The sequence below is a fragment of the Rattus norvegicus genome, chromosome 5, assembly GCF_036323735.1.
Source record: "Rattus norvegicus strain BN/NHsdMcwi chromosome 5, GRCr8, whole genome shotgun sequence".
NCBI classification, from domain to species: domain Eukaryota; kingdom Metazoa; phylum Chordata; class Mammalia; order Rodentia; family Muridae; genus Rattus; species Rattus norvegicus.
The window spans coordinates 149,238,937-149,265,476 of NC_086023.1; the positions used below are offsets into that span (position 1 = coordinate 149,238,937).

General features: G+C 51.2%; 1 protein-coding gene across 10 annotated transcripts in view; it reads right to left on the minus strand.

The window, feature by feature from the left end:
* Nucleotides 1–26,540, minus strand: part of Ptpru (protein tyrosine phosphatase, receptor type, U) — a 74,234-nt gene that overhangs the window by 4,313 nt on the left and 43,381 nt on the right. For 4 of the 10 annotated variants that reach the window (XM_039109156.2, XM_017593120.3, XM_063287071.1 and 1 more), the window contains 13 exons: nucleotides 26,115–26,144; nucleotides 24,710–24,867; nucleotides 15,019–15,209; nucleotides 14,383–14,458; nucleotides 13,953–14,029; nucleotides 12,458–12,475; nucleotides 7,481–7,517; nucleotides 6,790–6,887; nucleotides 6,585–6,701; nucleotides 5,727–5,881; nucleotides 3,802–3,937; nucleotides 3,239–3,388; nucleotides 1,139–1,312 (listed from right to left, as the gene is read on the minus strand). In XM_039109156.2, the coding sequence (XP_038965084.1) occupies nucleotides 1,139–1,312; nucleotides 3,239–3,388; nucleotides 3,802–3,937; nucleotides 5,727–5,881; nucleotides 6,585–6,701; nucleotides 6,790–6,887; nucleotides 7,481–7,517; nucleotides 12,458–12,475; nucleotides 13,953–14,029; nucleotides 14,383–14,458; nucleotides 15,019–15,209; nucleotides 24,710–24,867; nucleotides 26,115–26,144 (1,417 nt within the window). The remainder of the gene's footprint in view (nucleotides 1–1,138; nucleotides 1,313–3,238; nucleotides 3,389–3,801; nucleotides 3,938–5,726; nucleotides 5,882–6,584; nucleotides 6,702–6,789; nucleotides 6,888–7,480; nucleotides 7,518–12,457; nucleotides 12,476–13,952; nucleotides 14,030–14,382; nucleotides 14,459–15,018; nucleotides 15,210–24,709; nucleotides 24,868–26,114; nucleotides 26,145–26,540) is intronic. The other 6 variants (XM_017593121.3, NM_001191575.2, XM_039109155.2 and 3 more) reach the window with 6 other exon arrangements.

Below are 26,540 nucleotides of genomic sequence, written 5' to 3' on the forward strand. Positions count from 1 at the left end.
AACTAAGCGGTCCGGTGGGCACACGTACATGCACACGCATGGCACCGGGCTGAGGAATGGTGGCTGTGAATCTCCCCCATGTGCCTCACTTCAGACACAGAGTTTCAGCTCACACCAAGAAGCTCACAGGCAACACCAGGTATCCCTCTCACCTCGTGCCTTGTGCTATCCTGCTGAGGGGCTTAGGGCCGGGAACTGGGCCACAAAAAGCCTGCCTCCTTCAGACTAACTCCGGGGCGGGGCCCTCTCCTCCCTATGTGGGGGTCTTCCAGTTTTGTTGAGTCTGGCCTGGCTCTCTTACTTCTCCCTGACTACTCACTGCCCTTGGCTAAGAACCAAGTCCTCTCAGCAATGTGAGTTCTCAGTGCCTTGCTCCTTGACCCCAGGATGGCCTGTCCCTGGTATGTGTAGGAGGCCAAGTCAGCCTGGCACAGGGCCCAAGACACACACAGCCTACATGGCTACAAGGTAAAGCCATGTTCTCTCCCGTTTTCTGTAACATTTGGTTCTCTGCCTGTCTGGCTCCGGTGCCTCTCTCTCATCTGACTTTGAGAGGGAGTGGAACAGGAGTGAAACTCACAGTCCTTCCTCCTTAGAGGGTGTCATCCCCAGTCCCCAGGCCCCATCACCTATGTCCTGCTCTGCTTGCCCAGTCAAAAAGGTCCCATGAGCCAGGGACAGGGGAGAGGTCCGCTCACAGGTTCGTGGGCCCCAGACCACAATTAGATAAGAACCAGGGGTCAAGTCACAACTGTAGACCAGGTCCTGGAGCCGAGTACAGCCCCATCTCCTCAAAACGGGCTCCTCTAGCTCTGAATATCAGGTGTCAAGTCCTGACCTCAAATCCTCAGGGATCCCCAGCCAAAGTCCTCCTCTCACTCCAGGCTCTGCTGGGACCGGTCCTGCCTGAACTCCATCATCCAGACCCTCACTAAAGCTAACTGTAATAGCAGAAATGGAACATTGAGTGTCCAGAACAGAAAACAGAAAGGGGTAAGAAGGTCTCCTATAGGCCCATCCCACTGAATGGGCATCATGAGGGGATGTCCCTCCACTAGAGGCCTTGGCTATGCCCCATCGACTTCAGGGCCCTCCCAGGAGGGGGAGTTCCAGAATGACTGCAGCCTCCGGCTCTCACATCAGTTAGGGCTGCATTGATGTAGTTGTTGGGGTCCCCATCACTGGAGATGAGGAAGGGCAGGCAGCGGTCTGGCGGCAGCACGTCCATGCTACGGTTCTTGTCTCGATTCCGGGGCAGCAGGGCAATGCTACACTCCTCCACGTCCAGCGGCGGTGTGACCGAGTTCAGTGTCTGCAGAGAGAAAGATGGGACTGAGCAGGCCCTTTCAGGGTCTCTTCAAAGGACCTTAACTCTGGTGTACAGGTGGAGAAACTAAGGCCCAGAGAAAACGAAGTTAGGGAGCCAAGCTGCCATCCCCAGGCCACACAGGGCCTAGACTGAGCTTTGGGATGACCGCCTGTCTCCCTGAACCAGTGTGGGCCTGGATAAGTGGCTTACTTTTCTCACTTGTGCCTTTTCCACAGGGCTTCCTGGAAAGCCAAGTCTAGCTCTGTCTAGACAGAATGTGACCCTGGGCACCTGGCAGAAGTTCAGCCAGGGCTATGACATCTCTCTACACGGAACCTTCGGTTTTGGGATACTGGAGTGTTAGTTTCTCTCTTATTCTTAGGGATGCCTCCCAGGATCCCAAGTCTGTCACGATCCTCAAAGCTGATACCCCTCTCCGGGAATCACCAGCCACATTTCCCAGGTAACCCTATGCTGGCTCCAGAATGTGCCATATGGCTGAGGAACTCTGAGTGGAGGGAACTCCCCTCTCCAATCCCTTTGGAGAGCAGCCTGCAGAATGAGAAGCCTAGCCCCACCCAAAACAGACTGCCAGGATCTGGGTCTATCATGAGCTCCTCCTCTAACCCCAGTGCCTGACTTTAAAATAGCTGTGTGAGCCGAGCGGTGGTGGCGCATGCCTTTAATCCCAGCTGTCAGGAGGTAGAGGCAGAGAGGCAGGAGGATTTCTGTGAGTTCCAGGTCAGCCTGGTCTGCAGAGTGAGCTCTAGGACAAGTAAGGCTAGCTCTGTGGGATCTAGGCTAGTGTTTTTCTGGGGCCATTAGGGCAGTGAGGGTGACAGCAGCCTGGCACAGCTGCGGGTCAGGTGTGGGTTCAAGTGTGTGGCCGGAGCCAAGACAGAAGCCAGGCATCATGGTATGGGCCTATAATCCCAGCACTAGGCTGGGGCAGGAGGATTACCCTGAGACTGAGGATCAGCCAGGGCTATATATAAAGATGCTAACTCATAAAAGGGGGTGGGAGGGACAAATTGGGTTGACGGTTCAGTTGCTAAAGTATTTGCCTTGCAAGCATGAGGATCGGAGTTCAACCCCCAGAGCCCACGTTTAATAAATAAAAATAAAAAGCTGGTGCCCCTCCTTGGCCACACAAACCTCTCACCTCAGTAATGGGAGAGAAAGAAATGCAGACCCTCCCCCAGATCCTCAGGACTCACAGGCTGACACACCTACACACACACACACACACACTCATGCCTACACATACACTCACACACCTACACACACCTACTACACTTGATCTTAGCCAAAAGGCCGAGAAGCGATACACACACCTACATACACACTCATACACCTACACACACACACACTCATGCCTACACACACACACTCACACCTACACACACACTCATACACCTACACACACACACTCATGCCTACACATACACTCACACACCTACACACACTCATACAACCTACACACACACTCATGCCTACACACACACACTCACACCTACACATACACTCATACACCTACACACACACACTCATGCCTACACACACACTCATACAACCTACACACACACACTCATGCCTACACATACACTCACACCTACACACACTCATACAACCTACACACACACACTCATGCCTACACACACACTCACACACCTAACACATATTCACAAACTTACACACACACACACACAAACTCCACTCCTATACACATACACAACCAACCTTATATATACTCACATAGCCCACTCATATACATATATGTATATATATGTGTATATATATATATATATATCCACTCCATACACACACACACAGAGCCATGCCCCTGTATACACATACCCAACTTTACACATATACTCCATGTCTCACACCTATGCAGACACTCACACACCCTACCTCTCATCCCCCTACCTGGAACTCTTCCCGAAGCTGGGAGGAGTTACTCTGAGGGTCAATGCGGATCATCTCCCTATAGGTGGCCTTGAACTCATTGACAGGGATGGTGGTCTCCCCACACAGGCAGGCCTCCAGAATCGCATCGTGGATGAAGATGTATTGTTCCTGGAACAGGAGACAGGAATGTAAGAATGAGGCGGCGACTGGAAGCTGAGCTCTGCAGAAGATGAAGGACAAAGAAGGCCAAGGCTGAGTTCAGCCACCACCTCAGCTCATCTCTACTGCACCCCAGGAGCATTCCCGGCAGACCAGCTGAGTGGTGAGGGAGAGTCCAAGCTCCCTGGTACATGTGAATTCCCTCCCTCACTCCCCCGTCCTACCACCCGACTCACCTGCACAACACTGTGAAGTTTGGAGAGACCTAAGAGCCACCCCCATGCACCCCCCCCAACCCCTACCACATTTGAGATGATCAGGGAAGGAAAGACCTAAGATGCCTTGAAGATGAGTTACTCCAGCTCTGGGCTCCATGAGAGAGACCTAAATGGAGGGGAGAGGTCGGGGTACATGGTCCGAACCTCGGTCTGGATCATGTTGACCCGCCGGGAACAGAGGGTCTTCACGCAGTTGTAAATGTCCACGACCCCCTCACACTCAGCCATGTCCAGCATCACATCCAAGACGATGTAGCAGCCTGTGCGGCCAGTGCCTGCACTGAGGGGAAGGAAAGGCCAGGGCCACATCAGAGCCTCGGGGCAGGGGCTCGAGACCAGGCAGAAGAAAAGGAGAGGGGACCAGGGTGTCTGCCATATCTGTACAACTTAGGGTTAGGGACACTGACAAGGAGGGGCTGCAGAGCAAAGGCTAGAGCTCTCTGCGATGAGGCAGGGGACACAGTTGGGAGTGGAGAACAAGGTCTGGGGAGGGAAAAGGCAGGAAAGGAATGAGGGACATGGGAGTGAGCATCAAAGACTCAAGGAGATGAGAGTGAGGCTCAGAGTTCAGTCCAAAAGCACACTCTCCCCTGGATACCTCAGACTCCTGCATATCCTTCAAAACCCCACAGACTCATACCCCTGTGGAGCTTCCAACACTTCCAGGCCCCCTTCCAAACCCTCAGAGCAATATGGAGAGCTTCTACTAAAACACTTGCCACGGGGTCCCTGTTGACGAGGCTATCTCTGTAACTCCCCCGGGAGCCTAGGGAGAGCAAAGCTGTGTTGGACTCATCTTTGAGGTGTGTGCTTAGCATGGGGAGCAGTATTGATGGCGAGGAGGGTTGGGAAGGATGCCACCAAGGTTCCAGCTTTAATATGGCGCCATGGAAACATTAAGGCATCACTGGAGACGACCCGGCTCAATCACAGGAGCACTTTGGAAGACCTGGGCGGCATCCGCTGGGGCTTAACGTTCACAAACAGCCATTCTGTCCATACACAATGTCCACAGCAACGTGAGTGCACTTCCTATCAAGAAGCCACACCTCAGAGCATCCTTAGCTGCCATTTTCTTCTAGCACCATCATTTCTGGTGCCTAGCAACAGTAGGTGGACAGATGCATCCTGGGATGTGATGCTGTGTGGACGGACCTCATACTCTAAGATGAGGGAAGAAAGTCACACCGCAGAGAGCTCACGCTGGGGGACCTAATTCACACCAAGTTCTGGGAACCAGGAGCAGTCCAGAACCTGTGCGTGCAGTACTCTGTGTGTGCGTGCGTGCGTGCGTGCGTGTTGTGTACAAATATGTCGGAAGTTGGAGATCAACATCAAGTGTCATTTCTTGGGAACACACTGTTCCTTCTGAGACAGGGTCTCCCCTGGGTCCTGAGGCGTCGGATTAGGCCAGGTCTGCTGGCCAGTGAGGGGCAGGGATTTCCAATCTTTGTCTCCCCAAGGCCGAGACTACAAGCACATGCCCCCACACCCAGCTTTTTATACAGGTGCTGGGGATCAAACCTAGGCAAACAGTTCAGTCAGCCATCTCCCAACCCCGTGCCGTGTCTCGAAATCTGAGATTAAGCTAGTGGCTCAGTTAATGAACACTCGTCGTTTGGGATATAAATTACACTCTGCGTTACGGACTGCCTGTATTGATTAGAATTCATCCTTAAAAGATGCTGTCTTGGGGCTGGAGAGATGGCTCAGTGGTTAAGAGCATTGATTGCTCTTCCAGAGGTCCTGAGTTCAAATCCCAGCAACCACATGGTGGCTCACAGCCATCTGTAATGGGATCTGATGCCCTCTTCTGGGATGCAGGCCTACACACAGAGCACTCATATACATAAATAAATCTTCTTAAAAATCCAATCGGGATTGGGCTTGAAGTCTCCAGGATTCCTCAGCTCTGGTAAAGGGGTTCTGTGGGTACCAATCTTCGGGGAAACATTCTCTCCTATCATCTGTCCCCAAGCCCAGAACTCCTTAGGGACCGTGAACCCACACCACTCCAGCCCAGCTCCGGGCAACCCGGCCCCTCCCCTTGGGATCTCCAGTGTCCTCACCTGCAGTGAATGACAACAGGCCCAGCATCAGGTGGAGTGGAAGCCTTCACGCGCCGGATGAAGGCCAGCAGCCCCGTGGCATGGTAGGGAACACCATGCTCTGGCCACGCTGTGAAGTGGAACTGGCGGACCTCATGCCGGGCTGAGTAACCTCTCTGTGGAAAGCACAGCAGTGACAGTCAGCAGCCACTAGACACCTGCTGTATGCCAGGGTTTGGCAAGGCGGATAGCAACGTCCATTGTACAGGTGGGGAAATGAAGGCCCAATGAAGACCATCCCCTCTGCCAACGCTGAACAAGTGCACACACTCTGCATTTGGGCTGAGTCCACCAGATGCTTAAAGCTATGCTATCCAACACCCACCTTGGGTTGTGCGAACAGAAGAGAGCATTGTGAACCAAAGTTGTCATGTTTGCAAAGCCAGTACGACTACCTACCCACTGAGACATCTCGCCAGCCATCCTCTGAGGATTTTACAGAATAATTAAGTGGGACTGTAAATCCTGATCTAAGAGGAAACCCTCTGATCCTCATTTTTCTCATCTGCACAATGGTTCTGACAGCAAACCTGTGTCCAGAGCTTCCTAGAGCTAAGACAATGTGTGTAGGGGGCTCACAGCACAGTGTCCCACACAGCAAGGAACAACACAGGACAGTCATCAGACCTTCTTCGTTGTATTGGAGGCCCACGGGAGACCAGCAGGAGACCATCCCTCAACCATACTCCCAGCAAGAAGGGCTTGCTTGCCACACACACACACACACACACACACACACACACACACACACACACCCCTTATGCTTTCCAGACTGGGGCAATGGAGGCTCTACCTGGAAGAGGTGTGAAGGAGACTCACCCGCTCCAGGGCAAAGGTGCGCACCACGTACTCAGCCAGTGTCTCTGTCTTTACCAGCGTGATCTTGATGTCCCCATACATGTCTGAGTCCTCGGGCCAGTATCGAGAGCACTTTACCTGGGGCCCCCAGAGCACAGGGTTCACTAGGCTCTTAGTCAACCATGAGGCCCACCCTGCCCCCAGAGTGACCCCCAACCCCGCTTACCCTGCCCACCTCTACCAGCTTGCTGATCATGACGACGCTCACACACTGCTCCTGCCACACCATGCGCCAGAAGTCGTAGATCATCTCAGGCTTTGGCCCTGGGGGCGCAGAGGGTGCCTGTCCTTGAGCAAGGTCTCCCACAGCCAGCATACCGGGATGCCCAGTGGTATCCCCCCCTTGCTGGGAGGCTCCCAGGACCCGAGCTCAATGGGGGGCTTCTCACTCACACCAATATACCCCACCAAACACAGCTTCATGCCTGCAGGGCCCGAGAGCGGGCAATAGCAGGGCAGAACCAGGCTAGAGAGCTGGGTGTGCTGAGCAAGCCCCCAAGAGAGGTGGAGAGAGGCAGTAACAGAAAAGAGACAAGACTAGAAGGGACCCAGGTGGCCAGTCGGACCAAGAGGCACGCTTCGTAAGGGTGAGGATGGGCCTGACCAGCCCTTGCACATGCACCAGAGATACACACGGCCAGGTTGCTGGGATGGATTGGTCATACTGGGAGACACAGACAGAGGATAAAAGCTACAGTTAGATGCAAGAGACCCAGGCAGGCAGTGTGGCTGGAAAGACAGACAGATGGGGAGGCAGACAGGGAGCAGAGCAGGTCAGCAGGGAAGACAGGCAAGCAGGCCGGCAGGCAGTAGATATTCCAGATCACGAGAGAGTGTCAAGGTTGAGGGGCAGGTACCTTGAGTGGCTATGAAGTGGTTTGACCTGTGGTAGCCCTGGAACAGGAGAATGGGATGCAGTGAATGCGGAGGGAGCAGACGTCTGTTCCCTCAGACAGCCCCCCATCACCCTCCTTCCAGGAGCGGCATCCTGCAGAAACTCCCGCCCTCATGCCTCTGGACGAGGGTGTGACCTTGTCCTTCCAGTCCCAAAGCAGAGACAATTGAAGCTCACACACCAGGGTCTCCCTATGGAACCTCGGGGAGGATGGTCCTCTGTGAGCTCTCAAAGCAGAGCAGAGCGGTTATCTGCTAACAACATGACTGTGGCTTGGAGACATACGAAGCCCAGGATGACGCTGCCCGGCTCCCAAAGTCCCAGAAACATAATCTACCCCAAGCTCCGGATATGGGAAGAGCCAGTGGTTGGCAGAATCCCCAGTTTCTGTCAGGGTATGGGGAATGGACGGTGCGCTTCCCAAGGACCTCAGCTACCCAGAGCATCTGTGGCTGGCATGGGGGAGCGAGAGGGGCCTGTGCGTAAAGAGGGTTTGAAGTTGGGCCCTTGGATGAAATTACTGATAATGAAGACTATCCCTGAGACCGGGTGATGGCCCCTTGTTTTCTAAATGTTACTGTCTATTTCCCATGAAAGAGAAGCCAAGAGCTATCCCATCCTCCATCCCAGAACCCTCAGCGCAACCATCAGTGAGCTGAAGTAGCAGCAGGACGGACGGAGTCATAGTGATGGCCCCATACTGTTCTAAGCACTACCTTCTATCTTATGTGAAAGAGAAGACAAAAGGTACATCATTCTCTATCCCCAGAGCTCTCGGGTCATGAAGCATCAAAGCTACAATGACCCTAAGGTCCCTCCCAAGGCTTCATCTTTCTGGGACAAGAGCCAGCCAGGAAGCCAGTCGCAGAGGCTGTGTCAAGTTTACAAAGCACAACGGAGGCAGGTGTAAGAGAAAACCAAGAGGTTGGGGATTTAGCTCAGTGGTAGAGCACAAGGCCCTGGGTTCGGTCCTCAGCTCCGGGGGGGGGGGGAGATACACGACAAAGCTCCGTCCCTGGGCCTCAACGAAGCTCCCTGTAATTCCTCTGGACCCCTGGGCTCCAGAACCCAAAGGGCCCTGGAGCCTTACTGCCAGGGTCAATCCCAGCCACCCTCAAGCAAATGCCCTCTCCTCTTGGCCTCCATCTCCTCTTGTACTCGGTAGATCATGACAAGATTTCCCTCCCGGGGACGTGAGGGCCCAAACAGTAATGGAGTTAAGTGCTGTCACTGGGCCAAGCATAAAGCAGGACCACGAGTAGTTGTTATTTTTAACCATGTTTCAAAGGTCTCTAAAGTGGCACACAAGCCTTTAATCCCAGCACTCGGGAGGCAAAAGCGAAGTGGGGTGGGGAAATAGCTGGGCCTCTATGTGACCCCCCGAGTGTTGGTTTCTAATGGACCTGGGTCCCTGTTGGCAGGTTCCGACAAGTCTCAGCACTTATTAGTCAGTATAAATGGAGCAATGGAACGCAATTAAAACTGATCAAATGCGCTGAGAATGAGATTCAGGGGTAGCACGCTTAGCACGTGGGAAACCCTGGAAACAAAAACATAGATCCCAATGATTAGATGTTATAAAATTAGACCCAGCACAAACAGGACAGCAGTTTGGCATCATGGGTACACAGAGACTCCTGGGATAATGTCGAAGACCCACTTGGGCTCAGAGGATGTGGGTGGACCTGGATCGTGCATTTCTGGCCAGTTCCTTGGCAGAGCCTCAGACAGAGGAGTAGCCAGCAAGGCTGGACCTTTCTAAGCTTCTGTTGCCTCCTGTGACTGGAAGATGACGGCTAGGCAGCCTCATGGTTGCCTGGGTTAAAGCCAAAACCCCTTCAAAGTGACTAACTATGAAAACCTATGAAAAACCTACGGGGGCGGGGGGAACCCTGCAAATACCTCCAGAGTTGCTCTGCCCTGAGTACAGCAGCTTATCCAAGAGCCAAGCAGCTTTCTCCACAGCAGGTCAGAAGTCAGAAGGATAGGCTCACTGCCTAGCAAGTAGCTGAGCTTGAAACAGGTTACCCCGAACTGCCTGGGCCCCTGTTCCCAATTTGCCTAAGTTCTGCCTCAACCCAGGTTCGTCATTGGATTCAGAGCCCTGCACCTTCACTCTCACCCAACCTGGGCCCCTTCCAGGATCCTAGTCTTTCTTCATTTGAAAAATCATGTTTTGGAGAAAGTCTGGCCCAGGGTCATCCAATCTGCCTTGTCACACAGGCTTATTTGTTTTCTTTTAACATTTATAACATATGTGCATGTGTGTATGCCTGTGTGAGTTCATGTTCACCATGTGCATGCAGGAACAGCAGCAGCCAGAAGAGGGTGTCAGATGCCCTAGAGCTGGAAACACAGATGGTTGTGAGCCGCCCGTGGGTTAAACTCAGACCCCACCCCCACCCCCAGCCAGAGCAGCCAGTGCTCTAACCACTGAACACCTTTCCACTCCCACGAGCAAACATGAGCACAGAACTTGCAATTTCTACATGCTCACTTTAAAAAAAAACATTATTATGTTTTTTACTGGGAGGGGCACGTATGTGGACAAGTGTCACCACATGTGTGTGTTGTCAGATGACAGCCTCCAGGACTCAGTTCCTCCCTTCTTAAAAGATACCTCATGACAGACGCATAGAAGTTTTGCTATGCATGTGTGTATACTATGTGTGTTCATGTGTATGTGTATACCTGTGGGCAGGTGTGTGTGGGGTGCACCTGAAGGGAGGGTACATGTGTGCACATGTTTAAAACCAGGCAACAACCTCAAGTAGCATGCTCGCTCGGGAGAGCTGTCCATCTCCTTGGAGACCGGATCTCTCTTTGGCATGACTCTTCATGATTAAGCTAAGCTGGGCTAGTCAGCCGGAAGATCCACCTGGCTCTACCTCTCCAGTGCTGGGGTTATAAGAATGAACTCCCCACATGGGTTCTGGGAATTGAACTTGGGTCTTCACACTTGCAAAGGAAGCATTTACCAACTCGGTCATCCCCAAACCCCTACAAATATAAGTTTTAAGTGATCACATCTTGAAGTAAAGATTGCCTTGTACACATCCACTTTAGGGAGTAGCACCCAGGACGCCAGGACCTCACAACCCAAGAAGCATCACCGGGTGTGAGGACCACACCGCTAAGCCCTTGCTGGAGTCTGCGCAGGTGGTGCTGGGGAGAGTAGAATGATAATACTGGTTTGTGGCCTTCCACGTGTCATTTACCTTTCTCAGACTAATGTCATCTGCGAACGGTCCTTTGCACAATTAAACAATGCACTCTAGGTGCCTGGCACTTGGCAGGTGCCGACGGGCGGTTACAGGATTGCTCCCTGCATCTGGGTTAGCATTTAGCCCAGTGAGGCCTTCTAAGGGTATTTCTTAGGGGTCTGGCAGAAGGGAACCAAATGGGTGAGATTCAAAGGCAAGTGGGTTACCACAGAGAATTAGTGATTCTAAAGCCAATAAGGGCCTGTATTCATCACAGCCCACAGGGGGCGCTAGGACTCAGCACATCCGCTGTCTTGTGTGAACCTAATAGGCCTTTTACATTTGAGAATTTTACAAACCAACTGTGTGACTGTACTCAGAATAAGAGGCGCGTCTGGGATAATTGGCTGTCCCTGCCAAATGAGACTGGGCGGGGGTGGGGGGACCCTTCACTTCTTGTGTTAGTCTCTCCATGTCGTCTGGAAGTCTGATAACGAACAGAATTCTAGCAATGATTAAAAAAAAAGAAAGAAATATCTCTTTTTAAGGAGATAAAATGGAAAATGTACCCACAAAATAGCAGAGAATACCAGTCATTAAACAGTTTGAAATATAATCCTAGCATTCGGGAGGCTGAGGCAAAAGATTGCTGTGAATTTGAGTCCAGCTTCAGATACATAGTTCCAAGCCAGCCTAGCTACAGAGAGAGACTCCATCTCGAAAAATCAAAATTAATGATGATGATTATGAATAAGATGGCTAAATTAATTAGGGTTTCCCTTTCTTCCTTCCTTCCTTTCTTTCTTTTTTCTTTCATTTTTTGTTTTGTTTCCTTACTTTTTGAGACAAGTCTCTCTACATAGCCCTTGGCTGTCCTGGAACTTGATCTGTAGACCAGGCTGGCCTCCTACTCAGAGATCCACCTGCCCCTGCCTCCTAAGGCTAGGATTAAAGGGGTGGCCACTGTACCCAGTTTTTATATGATGCTGGGTCTCATTCACACTTGGCCAGCACTCCACTAACTGAGTTGTCCTCAGCCCTTTTTAATTCCCCCAAAGGGCAGGAGATATTACAATTTTTAAACTGATATTCAAATTAATTTGGGGGGGTGCGGAAGCACATCCAAACTGGGGCTAAATGGAGGGCAAAATGATTGGGATTGAGCTTTAAGCAAACTGACCGCAAAAGGATTTGAACACTAGGGAGATGAATTTAAAGAGGACTGACCCAGGCCTGTCAGAAGATCTCAGCCTCTCAGTAGTGGAGACAAGGCCACAGAGGGCAGCTTCCCCACTACACATACCAAGAGCTTTGCAGAAGGCACAGAGGTGGGGAAGCTCACAGGAGGCCGAAGGTGACAGCAGTGACCAGCACCCCAATATAGCTGCTTTTGTGGAGAGAGCTAAGGGTGGCAGGGAATGTCTCCCAGCAGGGAGACAGAGTCTTTAGCTGTGGCAGCCCCTGGCAGACGCTGGAATGGGTGGCTGGTGTTTGGTGCCAGGAGAAGGGAAGGAGGGAAAGAGAAAGAGACAGACAGACAGACAGAGCCTGTGAGAGAACCCAGGACACAGCCAGTCTACCAGACAGGAGGAGGAAGAGGAGGAAGAAGAGGAGGAAGAGGAGGAGAAGGAAGAAGAGGAAGAGGAGGAGGAAGAGGAGGAGGAGGAAGAGGAAGAGGAGGAAGAAGAAGAGGAGGAAGAGGAGGAGGAGGAGGAGGAGGAGGGAGAGATACTTACTTGTCGGTTTATCCGAATCTTAATGATTCCAGTGAGGGAACAGAACAAAGCAAAAGAGACAGATGTTAGGCCAGAGGTGAGTGGAAGTGGGTGGGGCACAGGAGAGGCCAGAAAGGGTGGTGTGAGCTGGCAGGCAGAACAGAGGAGACCAGAGAGAGGGATAGGCATGTCCCTGCCAGGGCCCGAGAGAAACCAACCAGATGGAACCCCAATGAGAAAGGTCCACTGTCCCCATGCTGCCCAAGCCTGTGAGGCCAGGCCTGGCTCTTACCCCAGGCAAGGAACAGGATGGGGGCAGGGAGAAGGCAAAGGATCTGGGAAGCGGGGGTGGTGCACTCAACTCCAGGAGAAAGATGGGAGAGACTTCTCCAGAGATCCTGACGACCTCAGCCCTGGTAAACTGTGGCTTCCTCCTGGGCCTTCGACTTCCCTGTTGGTACCTGAGTGTCCCTCCCCTTCCTCTGCGACTACAGCCTAACAAGCCACTAACTGGCTATGTGACACCTTTCTGCTTGCCTATGTGTTCCCAGCTAATCTGAAATGAATTTCTTGCATATTTCCTTGGGTGTTAACCTGTTTCCCCTACTAGAATCTATGTATCACTTAAAAAAAAAAAAGTAATGGTCACGGGTCTGTGTTCTCAGCTCTAGCCTGGTGCCTGGGTGCGGTGAACGCATTTCCTGCACAATTAAAAGATGCTCCTTCAATCTCAGCTTGCTGCACGAAATGCAGTCGAGGCCCTGGGCCTTGCCCAGTTCCCATCAACACCCCCATCCACCCCTGGGGAACCTGCCTTCTCTTTGTCCCTCCCCTCAGTCCAGCCAGATCCAATATCAGGACAGTCAAATGGTCAGCAGCAGAGACTGAGGGGACAGCCAAGCTGGGGCTTGCGTCTTTTCTTTACTGGTCTAACTGTGTGACCCAGAACTGGTAGCTTCGCCTCTCTGACCTCCAGCTTCCTCTCCTGTAAGGTGAGGTCACGTAATACAGGGTGAGTTATATGAAATGTGAGATTGCATAGAAAGTCTTTGATCGCTGTGCTGGCACACAGTATGTGCTCAGTAAACACACCTCGCTATATCTGAAGGATCGCATGTCAAATCAAAGCCAAATCCTGATGGCCCTGGGAGCTGGCCCAAGCCCTTAGCCTGACACCCAAGGCCTTTACCATTTAGTCCTGCATAACCTCTTCAGTTTCACTACAGAAACCATGAGAATCCCTCCTCCAATCTCTCGGCCCCTTGCTGAGGCAGCTCCCACCCCTCAGTCACCCTGTCTGCTCCCAGACCTTGTTCTACCTCCACATTGGGTGAGCACAGCCCTCGGGGTGTTTCCCTGAAGGTCAACACCTACCCTCAGCTCCCCATTCTGAGTTCCCTGGCACCAAATGCAACTCAGCAACTCAGATCCTCCTTTATTCTCTGGTAGGTTTCTGTCCTGCCAATCCTGGTGGGACAGGGACAGATGAGGAGAAAGGGCGGGGCTGGGCACTCACGTCTATGTAGTTGGCAGAGATGTAGTCGGCATCAGGGTCTCCCAGCATCGGGTGCAGCTTCACTCGGTGTCGGTCATCTGTGGACAGAGCAGCAGAGAGCGCTGTGCCACACACAGCCTGGAGGAGATCTCCTGGAGACTAGGGGAAGGGTCAACAGGAATGCCAGGTGACCTTTACAAGGGCTCAGAGCTGACCAATGAACTCCGAACACCATGAGGATGGGCCGAGGGTTAGAGTCTAGGTGTGGAGCTGAGGAAGAGGAGCAGCGATTCTCTGTGTGACCTTCAGCTGAGGTCTCGTCCTCCCAAACTTGTTCCCTCATCTCTAAGATCCTGTCAATCACAGCAGCCAGGGTGCTATGGCTGGTCATGCTTCCCCTTCCTCACTTCCTCCTGTCGCTGTGAGTTCCGGCCCCTTCCCCGGAACTCACAGGCAGACACTGGCTCCTGCCGGCCGCTCTTCAGCTTGTCTTTCTTCTTGGTGGCATCCCAGCCTTCAAAGAAACTCTGCCAAAGGGAGAGTGGTAGTCAGTGGGGGAGAGAGACCCCAAGACTCCCGGGACCCCTCCCCACAAGGGGAAGGACGAAGGCAGGGTGGGAGTAGGGCACCATAATCGTCAGGTGTGTGTAGAGGGAAGGGAAAGATGAGCCAAAGGGAGGTCAGAGTTCACAGAGGTGAGGATACAGAACCCTGAGTTTGAACTGGGAAGAGAGGAAAGATTAAATGATCAAGATCAAGGTTGAGATTAAGTTTAAGTGGAGGTAGCGCTGGTGTCCAGACAAGAGTGACTGGAATCCAATCAGATGAAGGTCGGGAGTTAATAATGTCAGACCGGGATTAGGTCAAGGTCAGCATTGATGGGACTCCAACCCGAGGCAGGGTAAGACTTGTTCGTGATCAGGGTGGAGATGAGATGGAACAGTGAACAGTCAGACAGTCTAAGCTTGAAGTACAGGTCAGAGTCAAGGTCAAAGTGTTAGGTCGCCTTGGGGACTGTCAGCGTACGGGTCCAGCCAGGGCTGGCCTGAGAGTTTCCTCCACAGTGAGGGGAGCGGGCCGGGCGCACCTCGTACTCTTGCTTGAAGCCGTAGCCCTCGGCTGTCTTCATCTGGTTGATGTGCTGCAGCAGGTCAGCCACTCGTACTGCAGGGTGAAGCTGCCCTGTGTGATACGGGGAGCCCTTCCGGCCACAGGGGCGCCGAGGAGAGCCCCCCAGGAGGCTACTGGCCTCAGTGACCCCACTGCTTCTCTGGTCTCCTGCAGGAAGGGAAAGGGGCCCTCACATATTTGCATACTCCACAGCCCCTAGAGCCAGGGAGCACAGCCAACATGGAGGGCCAATGGATCATTCCTTGGCATCAAGCTTAGCATGCCGCCCCGATGAGCCCCGCCAGTGTTTCCCTTCTGCATCTTAGGTTTCCCATTCACAAAATAAACCGGTCAGCTGAGGTGACCCAAGGGCCCTCGTGGCTCCATCGCCCTGTGATGCCACGGCAACTTCACACCACCCTGCCAGGTTTTGCTGTTCGACCTGCACAGGCAGCATTCGCAGAGCCCTGGACATGACCACCGCATCCCCCCTTCTAGAGAACAATCTGGAACATTGGCAACTCCCAGCAATCACCCCATTCAAAGTCGAGCAATGTAAAATTAGCTTGCGCAGACACCCCCTCCACCAACAATGCCAGGCACCTCATAGAGTGTTTCTCCTGAGCCAACATTTCTATTGTCAGCAGAGGCAGTGGCCCAGACAAGGGGACTCCACAGACCCCAGACCTTGCCAGACAGACACACTGCCTCCCTAGCATTCAGAATCAGCATCCCCGAGGTGATCCCACCCCGGTTCCAGAGTTAGGATCTAAGACTGAGGAAAGTAGCCACTGTTTCTCCTACCTGGAGCTTCCCTCACTGTGTGTCTCCTACCTCCTCTCAGCAAAGGCTACATGGCTGACTGGAGACCTGTCCTTTACATTTCTCACCGGCCTGGCCTGGAAGGGATCTCTAGCCGGTGCCTGTTCTTCCCTCCTTGGGCCCGATGCTGCATGCTGATCCCTCAATACCCTTCTCTCCTGGCCTTTACACTACGAGAACTCATATGTATCCTCCATGACTCAGCCAGAATGCCCCCCCCCCCCGAGGCCTTCTCCAGTGTGGACCTATGCTCCTCTAGGAACTCCCCAGAATCCAGTCAAATCAGGGAGACCGCCCCTCAGAGCCCTATGCCAACGTCTGCAGACTGTTTCCGGGCAGGACCTCAAGGCCATGGCAGCGACTTCCTATTTTGCCATTCCTTCTCTCAGCAGCTTTAGTCCTAACATGTGTCCAGCTTAACAGAGAACAAGCGTCTCCTGTGTTTGATCCTGAGTTCTGGTGGCTGACAGCCGGAGAACTGGTCAGTTACCAGTTCACCACGTAGTCAGAGGCTCCACACCCTTAATCTTACAGACGGGGAAGCTGAGATCCAAAGAGGAAAGACAGGACTCATGTCATACTGGTAAGTATGGTAAATATGCATGATGCATGTGCACACAAACACATACACATACGCACACACATACTTCATGTGCATGAGCATTTACACACATACATGTACATGGACACATGGATACTTCCACACACATGTATACACATGTGGAGTGCTCACACACATGTATACAGGCACATGTGAACACTTACACATACACACACATTTGTAGGCTTACATGAACATACAACTGCACATATGAACACCTATATACACACAAACACGTTAAGCAAACACGTAAGTTAGATAGAGGAGGAGATCTGTGTTTAAAGGAGTCTGTCCAGTTCTGACGTAAACAAAAATAAGTATGTGTCTTCCCTATGAGACCTCTCAGGGCTTCCAGCATGTCTGCGTGCATTTGAAATATTCAAGAGATGAATGGAAGGAAGGCCGCTTCCCATCTCTCGCCAAGCACGGCTCTTTGTGTTTTATGAAAAGTCCTCAGGGGGCTGACAGAGGCTCTGGAGTTAGGCAGATCTCAGATCAAATCCCAGTTCTGCATATGACCTTGAGGAGGCTACTCAGTCTGTCTGAACGTCCACTTCCACATGTCAAATGAAGTAAAAACTGATTCCGCTCAACATGGTGATGTGTTTGTTAAATAAGACGCCATCTTCGAGGCATTTAGAGCCTGGCACCAGGCAGTGCCACCCATGGCAATTGCTGGCATTGTTAGCCGTTTCCAGGAAAGGGAGTCTCTGAGTCCCCAAAAGCCAGGGCAGCTGGCTAACTGAACACCTGGTCCTTCTCCATCATGAGACACTGGCCCAGCCTGCAAAACTGGTTCCAAGAAGCAGCCACAACTACACAAGTGGACAACGCAGGAGACTTCAAGAAGGGCTCCCGGGGCTGGGGAGATGGCTCAGCCAGCAAAGCACTTGCTACACAAACCATGTGGACCCGAGTTCAATCCACAGCAATTGAGTTAAAAATCCAGGCATGGGGGTTGGGGATTTAGCTCAGTGGTAGAGCGCTTGCCTAGGAAGCGCAAGGCCCTGGGTTCAGTCCCCAGCTCCGAAAAAAAGAACCAAAAAAAAAAAAAAAAATTCCAGGCATGAAGGCATGCACTGTGAGGCAGAGACAGTGGGATCCCTGGTGACTCAGCGGCCAAACAGTATAGCCTAATAGTGATCTACAGACAGGGTCAGCGATAGACCTCTCAGGAAGTGAGTAACTGAAGAAGACACCTGATGTCAACCTCTGGCCTCCAAATGCAGATATACACACACATTACACATGCAAACACACATATACACAAATATACACACACATATAGACACATACACACAAATTCACATGCACATGTATATGCACAAATACACACACACATGTAGACAGACAGACACACATGCACGCACGTGCACACACACATACACACACACACACACACACACACACACAGGCATACACAAAAAAATTTCTCCTGGCTCAAAGAACTCAGACCATCAAGGAGACTGGGAGCTCAGGGGTTGCTGCAGACACAGAGCCAATGGCTCACTAAGTGATCACCAGGTAGGAAGAGACTCAAGCAAGAGTGACAGGAGATTGACAGCTCATCCACAGAGCCTAATCAGCCCACATGATGAGCAGGCACATAGGTGTAGTCCATTTCTGATGACCAAGGACCAGGCTGAAACCCAGATGCGAAGCCAAAGCCGAATCCAGGCACCTACCTTACAGCTGAGCCCTAGAACAACGCAGAATATTCTACAAATGGCCCCAGGGAGAGGATGGGATCCTGTGCCAGGTCCCCATGATGTGGGATTAGAGAAGCACTTCCCACCCCATCCCAAGCTCCGCCCCAAGGATCAACCCACTCACCCACCAGCCAGTTGGTTGTTACTCAGGGACTGGGAAGAGGGCTCCATGGGTAAAGCCGGCCTTGGAGGCATGATTCCCACATAAAAGTCGGGTATGGAAGCCTATACCTATAAATCCAGTGCAGGGAGTGGGGTGGGTGGAGATGGGCTGCAGTCCTGGTGAGGAGGAAGAGGGAGCAAGTCGGCATGGGCAGGCAACACCTCTATTCCTGGTGGCCTGGTGTGTGTGGTTCTCCACTGCACCCTTCGCACACAGAGGGACTAAATCTAGTGCAACGCCCAAAATAAACTATTCCTACTGAAGTTACTTTAATAAGAGCACTGAGAAGATCTAATAGATACAATGTGGTTTTCTGTTGTAAACCAAAATTGGGTCTCTGATATCTGGAAAATATGAGAAAGGGGAGGCTATCCAACAGGCAGTAGATGAAGCACAAGGAGGTTTTCCAGAGGTCGTAACCTGGAGTCACTGGAAGGGAAGAGTCACCCTGGCTTATACAAGGACTTTGAGGCCAGCCGGGACCACCTGAGACCTACCTCAGCAATGAATAAATGAGCAAACAAACACCAAAAAATGAAGAAAAAGAGGGCTCAGAGAGGGGAAATCACTTGCCCGGGTCAAATAGTGAAAGGTAGCAGAGCCATGATTTGGGCACACATCTTTGTGTGTGCTGCATGGGGCTGGGGGTGGGACTAAGCCTCCTTGTATGACCAAGGGTTGACTCCTCCCTTCCCCCCATCCAAATGCTAGAGGGGCTACAGGAGGAATCAGCACCCCCTGTATATGCAATGCTCTCTGCAGAAGCTTCCGTCACATCAGGTGGGCCCTTCAGCCACCCACTGGGGCCACAACCACAGCCCTACCTTTCCCTCTTTTTACATGAAGGTTGATAATCACTAAGCGATGTTCACAGAGTTCACAGAGGCAGAGGACGAACAGAAAACAGGTATACATTGGCCTTGAAAACTCACATGAGGGGCTGGGGATTTAGCTCAGTGGTAGAGCGCTTGCCTAGGAAGCGCAAGGCCCTGGGTTCGGTCCCCAGCTCCGGAAAAAAAGAACCGAAAGAAAGAAAGAAAGAAAGAAAGAAAGAAAGAAAGAAAGAAAGAAAGAAAGAAAGAAAGAAAGAAAGAAAGAAAGAAAGCTCACATGAAACAGACGAAGCCCCTGATAAAGGGACACCCCGCGCGTCATTGTCAGACATACATGCGGTGTTTTATAGACATATGGAAAAATAAAAAGTGACTTAAAAGCAGCGAGTCTGAAGGCCTGACTCCTGTGAAGAAGCTGACCATGAGTTTTAAATCTTGGGCTGGCGGGATGGCTCCGGGAGCCGAGGTGCCCATCACCAAGTCTGCCGACCTGAGTTCAAATCCTGAAAACCCACATAGTAAAAGGAGAAAACCAACTCTTAGGAGTTGTCTGCTGACCCCACACATGTATACAGTGGCGTTCATGTGCCCACATGCGTATACACAGAAAAATGTGTACATAAAAATGTAATAGAGTCACAACTTGTCAAAACTCTTGATAGCACTGCTGGTCTCCAGGACCCACATGGTAGCTGCCCTGACCCCCGTTTCCCAGGGTCACCCTGGACTCCCCAATTAGTCCTTGAGTTCCCTAAGAGAGGAGCTCCATTTCGCCCTCCTATCCTCTCCCTCCACCCGCACATCCACATTTCCCAATGACACTCATCAGCAAAGCCTGTGCCCACCTCGACACTCACTCTTTTTTTAAAGAGTCTTAACGGTCTTTATGTCGACTGATATGAGACAGGCCTGGCTGTCCTGGAACTCACTCTGTAGACCAGGCTGGACCCAAATTCACAAAGATCTGCCTGCCTCTGCCTCCAAAGTGCCAGAATTAAAGGCGTGGGTCACCGCACCCTGCCAAATGTGATCTACTTTTAAAATAAGAAATTTTAAATCTTTCCGTGAAGAAAACAACAGCCAAATTCTGCAGAAGTGAATTATTCAAACCTTCCGTGATAAAGGGAAAAGAGCAGAAACCCAGTGCATTTAAAATAAAATCTGGGTACCAAAACCAGAGAGGAGTAGTACAAAGCAGAACCATTAGCCAGAAGACCCCACCCAGAAAGACCGCTTGAAGAGCTTGGACAATAAGTACAGTATATTAGAAAATGTAAAAACGCCGCTCTCTTCCTTAACAAACAAAAGGGAAGCCACAGCCACTGCAGTAAATAGAGCAGGGGCCTGGTGCCTGGTAAGTCTAATGAGTGTTTAGTCTAAAGCCCACTTAGCAGCTGAAAACTGAAGGGAACTGTGAGCCTAACATTTCGACCCCCAAACTGTCAGCAAACTGTTCTCTATGTTTCAATGTTGGAAGCATCTTTTTGAGGCCAAGAAAACAAGACAAGGATTCCTGCTATTAAAACCCCCACTCAGTCTAATACTACAAGTGCCCACTGGAGATGTCCAGAAAGTCACGGAAAGACCAGTGGTTCTCAATCCCTGGGGTCTCGACCCCCTTGGGGTGGCATATCAGGTATCCTGCTTATCAGATATTTACAGTATGACTCACAAGAGTAGCAAAATTACAGTTATGAAGTAACAATGAAATAATTTTATGGTTGGGGGTCACCACGACACGAGGCACTGGATTAAAGGGTCACAGCATTAGGAAGGCTGAGAACCACTGCCAAGAAGAAGCAGAAGTTCTGGTATCTCCAAACAGTCAGACTCCACTGGGAAACCAGAGAGATTCTACAGATATATTAGAACTAAATAGAGTATCCATGGAAGAGTATGAATTTAAGGTCAAGCCACATATCAAAATATCAACCCCAACCTGGGGAAGTGTTAGCGCACACCATTAATCCTGGCAGTCTGGAGGCAGAGGCAGGAGGCTGTCTGTGAGTTGAAGGCTAAGCTGATCTACAATGTGAGTTCCAGGACAGCCAGGAATACATCCTATTTCCAAAAGAGAAAGAGAAAAAAAAAAATAAATAGTGGAGAGGGGAAGGGAAGGGGATATTTTAAAGAGCACTGTGTGCAATAGCAGTCAAAAAACAAAAACCCATAAAGTGGCTTTGGAGGTAAAGGGCGCTTGCCACTAAGTCTGATGACCTGTGTTCAATTCCACGGACCCACAAAATAGAAGGAAAGAACTGACTGCCAAAAGTTGTCCTTTGACTTACACACACACACACACACACACACACACACACACACACACACACACACACAAATAAATAAGCAACCAAACTATCAAGTAAGTCATGTAATTGTAAATTCTTAAGTCAGAGGCCTGGGGATGGCACAGGTTAGTGGTAAAACGCCGTGCTCAGCATGTACTGAGCCCTGGGTTCAATCCTCAGTAGCAAAAAAGTAAGGGCCTTGAAGATGTAGGTCACTGAAGATGTACAAGAGCTTACGGGGAAATATACTTTCAGCCACAGGAGATGTAAATAAGTAGGTGATACAGGTCATGTCCGTATACATCGTTCGGGAACGGAAAGATTGCCATCTTAAAACTGACCCATAGATTTGGTATGAAGCCACTCGAAACTATGATTCTGAAATTTGTAACAAAGAGATTGAAGACAAAAGCCATAAAGAGCAAAGTCACCAAGACAGCTGTGAGCATCCTGTGATCTCAGCCCAGGAAACAGAAAACCGGTCTAATAGAAAAGTGCCAGAAACCAATCCACACATTACGGAACTGTGAAAGACTGACAGGGACCACTCTATAAATCAATAAAGACTTAGGGTCCCAAGAGCTAGCTCAGCAGGTAAAGGCACTTGCCACCCCGACCTGGTGACCCGAGCTGGATCCCCCAAACCCACCTAAATGCAGACTCGGCAAAGTTGTCTTCCGGTTGCCTCATGGTCTCAGTGGCTCAAGCTCCCCCGTCCCCTCCCCCACCTCACACTGTACGCACAGAAAATAAATCAAAACAAAATTCTTACGAAAGAAAACGATACAGAAGCTGCTCGTTATCCCTGTGGATAAAAGAAAACCCTTAATTCACACCACACATAAAAATAGATTCCAGAGAAAAATTTAAATATGAATTGGAAGATGGGAAGTTTGAAGGAACAAAGGGTTTTTTAAAAAATGGTTAAAGATGCATGCCGCGTGTGAGGGGTGGGGGAGGGCGTGCACACTCTCTTGTGGGCGGGGCTAGGGTAGGGCTGAGGGCGGGCTGTGGGTGGGGCTGTGGGCGGGGCTTGGATGGGACTGAGGGCGAGCTGTGGACGGGGTTGTGGGCGGGTACACATGTATGAGAAGGCTCCAGTGAACATACTTATGGAAGACAGAGGCCAACGTTGGGTGTCTTCCTTTATAACTTTCCACCTTGTCTTTCAAGACAATCTCTCTCGGGACCTAGAGCCCACCACTTGAGCGCCACTAGGTGGCCTGGGAACACCACGGACCCTACAGCTGAACCATCTCTCCAACCCTTGCCTGGCCTTTTAAAGGTAAGTTCTGGGGCTTGAACTTGGGTCCTCATGCTTGGGCGGCAACCACTTTACGGACAGAGTCATCTCCCCAGCCCCTGGGAAAAATTCTAAGGAAACACAGACAGCAGAAGTCGCGGAAGAAAGGATTGACAAATGTGAGGGTATTAAAATAAAGACTTTCCTATTCCTCTGAAGATGCTATAAATAACCTAGAAAGATGGGCGACAAACTGGGAACCGATATTTGCAATTCATAAGTGAGGAGTGATTATTATCCTGAGTATATAAAGAACTCCTAAAAACCACTAAGAAAGCAACCAAAAAAAAAAAAAAAAAGTGGTGAAAGACGTGCAGGCATTTCACAGAAGAAGAAGCCTGAATGCCAATCATGACTGGAAAATCTATTCAGCCTCATTAGCACTGGGAGAAACGCAAAACGGGAACTATAGAAAATCACCCTTCCATACAAACCAGCCCCACAACGGGAAGGAGGCTGGCGAATTTTAATCCTGATGTGCAGGATTTCACACCAGAAGGAGCAAAGCAAACTGCTTTGGGAAACATCCTAGCCCTGTCTGACAAGGCTGGAGGAACACACATTTCATCATCCAGGGAGTCCACCTCTAGGCTCTCACATGCGGAAGTGTCTGAAGACCTGAGTGATAGAGCTCTCATTGTGGGAACAGGAAACCAGAAGCCCGACAAATGAATGTCACAAAGAACACAACCGTGACATAGTCACACAGCGGAGAACTATACATCTGACAACAGTTCATGAGCCACGGCCAATGTCTACATGGGCAAATATGAGAACGTGATATAGGCTTGGGAGAATAGAGTTTGGGTTCCTTCTTATAAAGCTAGAAAGTGAGTACGTATGTGTGGTACATCTGGACTTTAAAGGCCAGACAGAAGGATAGCTAGACTGGAGAGATGGCTCAGATGTCACGAGCTCAGTGCTCTTTTGGTGGTGGTGTTTTGTTTTGGTGGGCAGTGCTGAGGTTCGAACCCATGGCCTCCTGTGAGCTAGGTAAGCACTCTGCCACTGTACTACCTCCCAGCCCCAGGACAGGCTGCTTTCCCAGAGGACCCAGAATCCGTTCCCAGCACCCACACCAGCTCCAGGGGTTCCATCGCCCCCTACTGTCCTTTTCTGGTACTGCAATCACAGGATACACATACACACATATAGGCAGACACATAAAATAAGAATAAATAAATCTTTTAAGAAAAAAGGCCAGATAACTGTGGATACAAATTTCAGGGGAGTCTTTATACGAGAGGGTGGCAGGGGTGTAGCTGGATCAGCACCCTGCTACAGTGCTGAGTCGGAAGCCCATGGTTCACTGGTACTCGTACAGTTACGATGTCAGGCATAGGGAGGGTTTCAGTGGCTTTCCTTATTAGCTTTTGTGTAAATGAACACTATATAAAGAGATGGAAAGCAGAAGGAGTCAAGGGCTGACTCACTTTGCTCTGGCAATTGGGACAAGCTGTTTACAAACGCTATCTCATCTGGACGTCATAGCAGCCCTGTGGGGAATGGGTCCTCGACCAGCAAAGATGGCCTTCCTCCCATTTCATACGTGGAGAAACAGTCGTCTAGAGAGCCTAATGAAGCAACCTGCCCTAGGTCGGACAGCCTTATGAAGAAGAGATTCTGTGGCCAGCCTGGGTCTGCGTGACTGGCTGTCTCCACACATTGCCCCCAGGTACTCGATCCCAATCAGGCAAACAGTAGAGGCGAAGGCATGCCCATCCCCTTCACTGCTGCTCTGGCAGAGTTCCTCTCAGCCCCTCCAAGCCCAGTGTCAGCACAGCCCATGTATTCTCTGGATTTCAGGGCCAACGCTGATACACAGGAGGTATAATGTCCAGGACAGGACTCGCTGATACACAGGAGGTATAATGTCCAGGACAGGACTCTGTCCTGTGACCTGTGACCTGTGACCTGTGAGCCTGGGGGTGGGGAAGGCCAGTTCTTACCCCGAGGGCTGTAGCCAGGAGCATCCATGAAGGACAGGCCCAGCCGCTCATCCTCCTGCAGAGTGCTCTGATCTGTGAAGCTACGGTCCACAGCAGTCATCATGTGGGTCTTCTCCTGGCGATAGTTGACCGTGGCTTTTGCCATGTTCACTGGCTTCCTGCAGAAGGGGACAAGACCCTGCAGTGGGGGTGGGGCCCACAGCACCCAGAGGTGTGAGGGAAGGCCCAGCTCTGAGAGCCTTGGAGTCAGGGGTCTGCAGCACTGCAAATGCACCTTTAGATGTGGAAGGGTCACAGCCACCATGAGCTGGGACCTTGTTCTCTATCCCTCCTGCCACCAAAATGTCAGGAGGCAGTCATTCACTTGGCCTAATTAGGTGCCACTGCAGAGCCACCATACACAAACCAGAAGAAGATTAGGCCATACAGCCTCAACCACCCGCCTCCCACAAGATCCCTGCCTGGGAGCTCCCTCTAACCTTCAGGAGAACCAGGCCTTCTGAGGGCAGGCCAAGGTCTGCTCTGCCAGCTCAGGGGTCTTTCAGGGAACGCCCACCGTGGAACCCTGTCACCTGCCTGGCCAGCAAATGAGTGCAGAGGGGGGCAGGGGAAGAGAGCAGCCCTGCCTGGGACCCTTTATAGGTTGAAACCTTAGGTTGTGACTCCCAGGCACCTGGGAGAGAGAAGAGGCAGAGAGCACAGCTGTGCCTCTCGATGGCTGAAAGGGCAAGAAGCCCACATGGAAATGACCTAGGACCCATGTGGAGACTGAGAAGACCCTGCCAAGCTGACTGAAAAATGAGACCCAAGAGAGCCCTTCAGCGAGCGGATACCAGCCTAGAAGGCGGTCTCCAGTGGTGCACCGCAAGGCTCTAGTCCAAGCCAGGGGCTGTCAGCCTCCTTGGAAAAATTACAAAATCAAACCCATCCGGCCCACAGGAGACAGAGCATGAGGGTTGAGGAGGGGACACCTGACTCCACTGGCCTCCGGCTGATCTCAGTGTGAGAGGAGGCAGATGGAATTTAATGCACACACTCAAAAGTTCTGAATTTAGGTTCAAAAATTATCTGCACAAAAATCACAGGAGGGGAAGCAGCCGTGTCAGCAATTCCTCAGAGTGAAGGGAAGAAAAACTGGGGGCTGGTGCTGAGAACCAGCAGGGTGGGAGACAGGTTCAGGAAGCTGGGGGTGGGGTGAACCTCAGTGGAGAGAGGTCATGGAAACCCAGATGTTAGCTGCAGGGTAACTGGGGAGGAATAGAGTGCCAGGTCGCTCTAGAGACAGTGTTGTGGCAGAGGAATAATACCAACAGGGAGAGTGGTCATGGAAAGGAGCCAACGTTGAGGAGGAGGGAGTGGTGGGAAGGGCGGACCCCGGGGACCTTGGGTGGTCAGAACTACTCACGGGTAGTAAGAGTAGGCATAGCGGTCCCTCCTGGCAGCGTGCAAAAAGAAACAGCAATGTTACCAAGAGGAAGGGACCACACAGGTCAAGGGGCCATCCTCAATCTAAAGGCTGACCAGATGTAGTGTCTGTAAGCTCAGGCTAGACGCCCTTCTAGAATCTTCTCGAAGTGTGCTGCAGAAGTAGGTGGAGAGCCTGAGGGATGCACGGCTTTTGCAGCCTCACATGCACGTTCAGAGACAAACGCCTACGTGCACACACACACTCACACATACATGCACACTCACACATAAACAGATACGCTCAAATTCACATACACTCACACCCAGAATCACACTGGCATACACAGACACATATATTCAAACACTCAATGGCACTTTTCCCTCATCCTCGCTTGCTCTGGCCTTCGCAGATGTCCCCTACCCT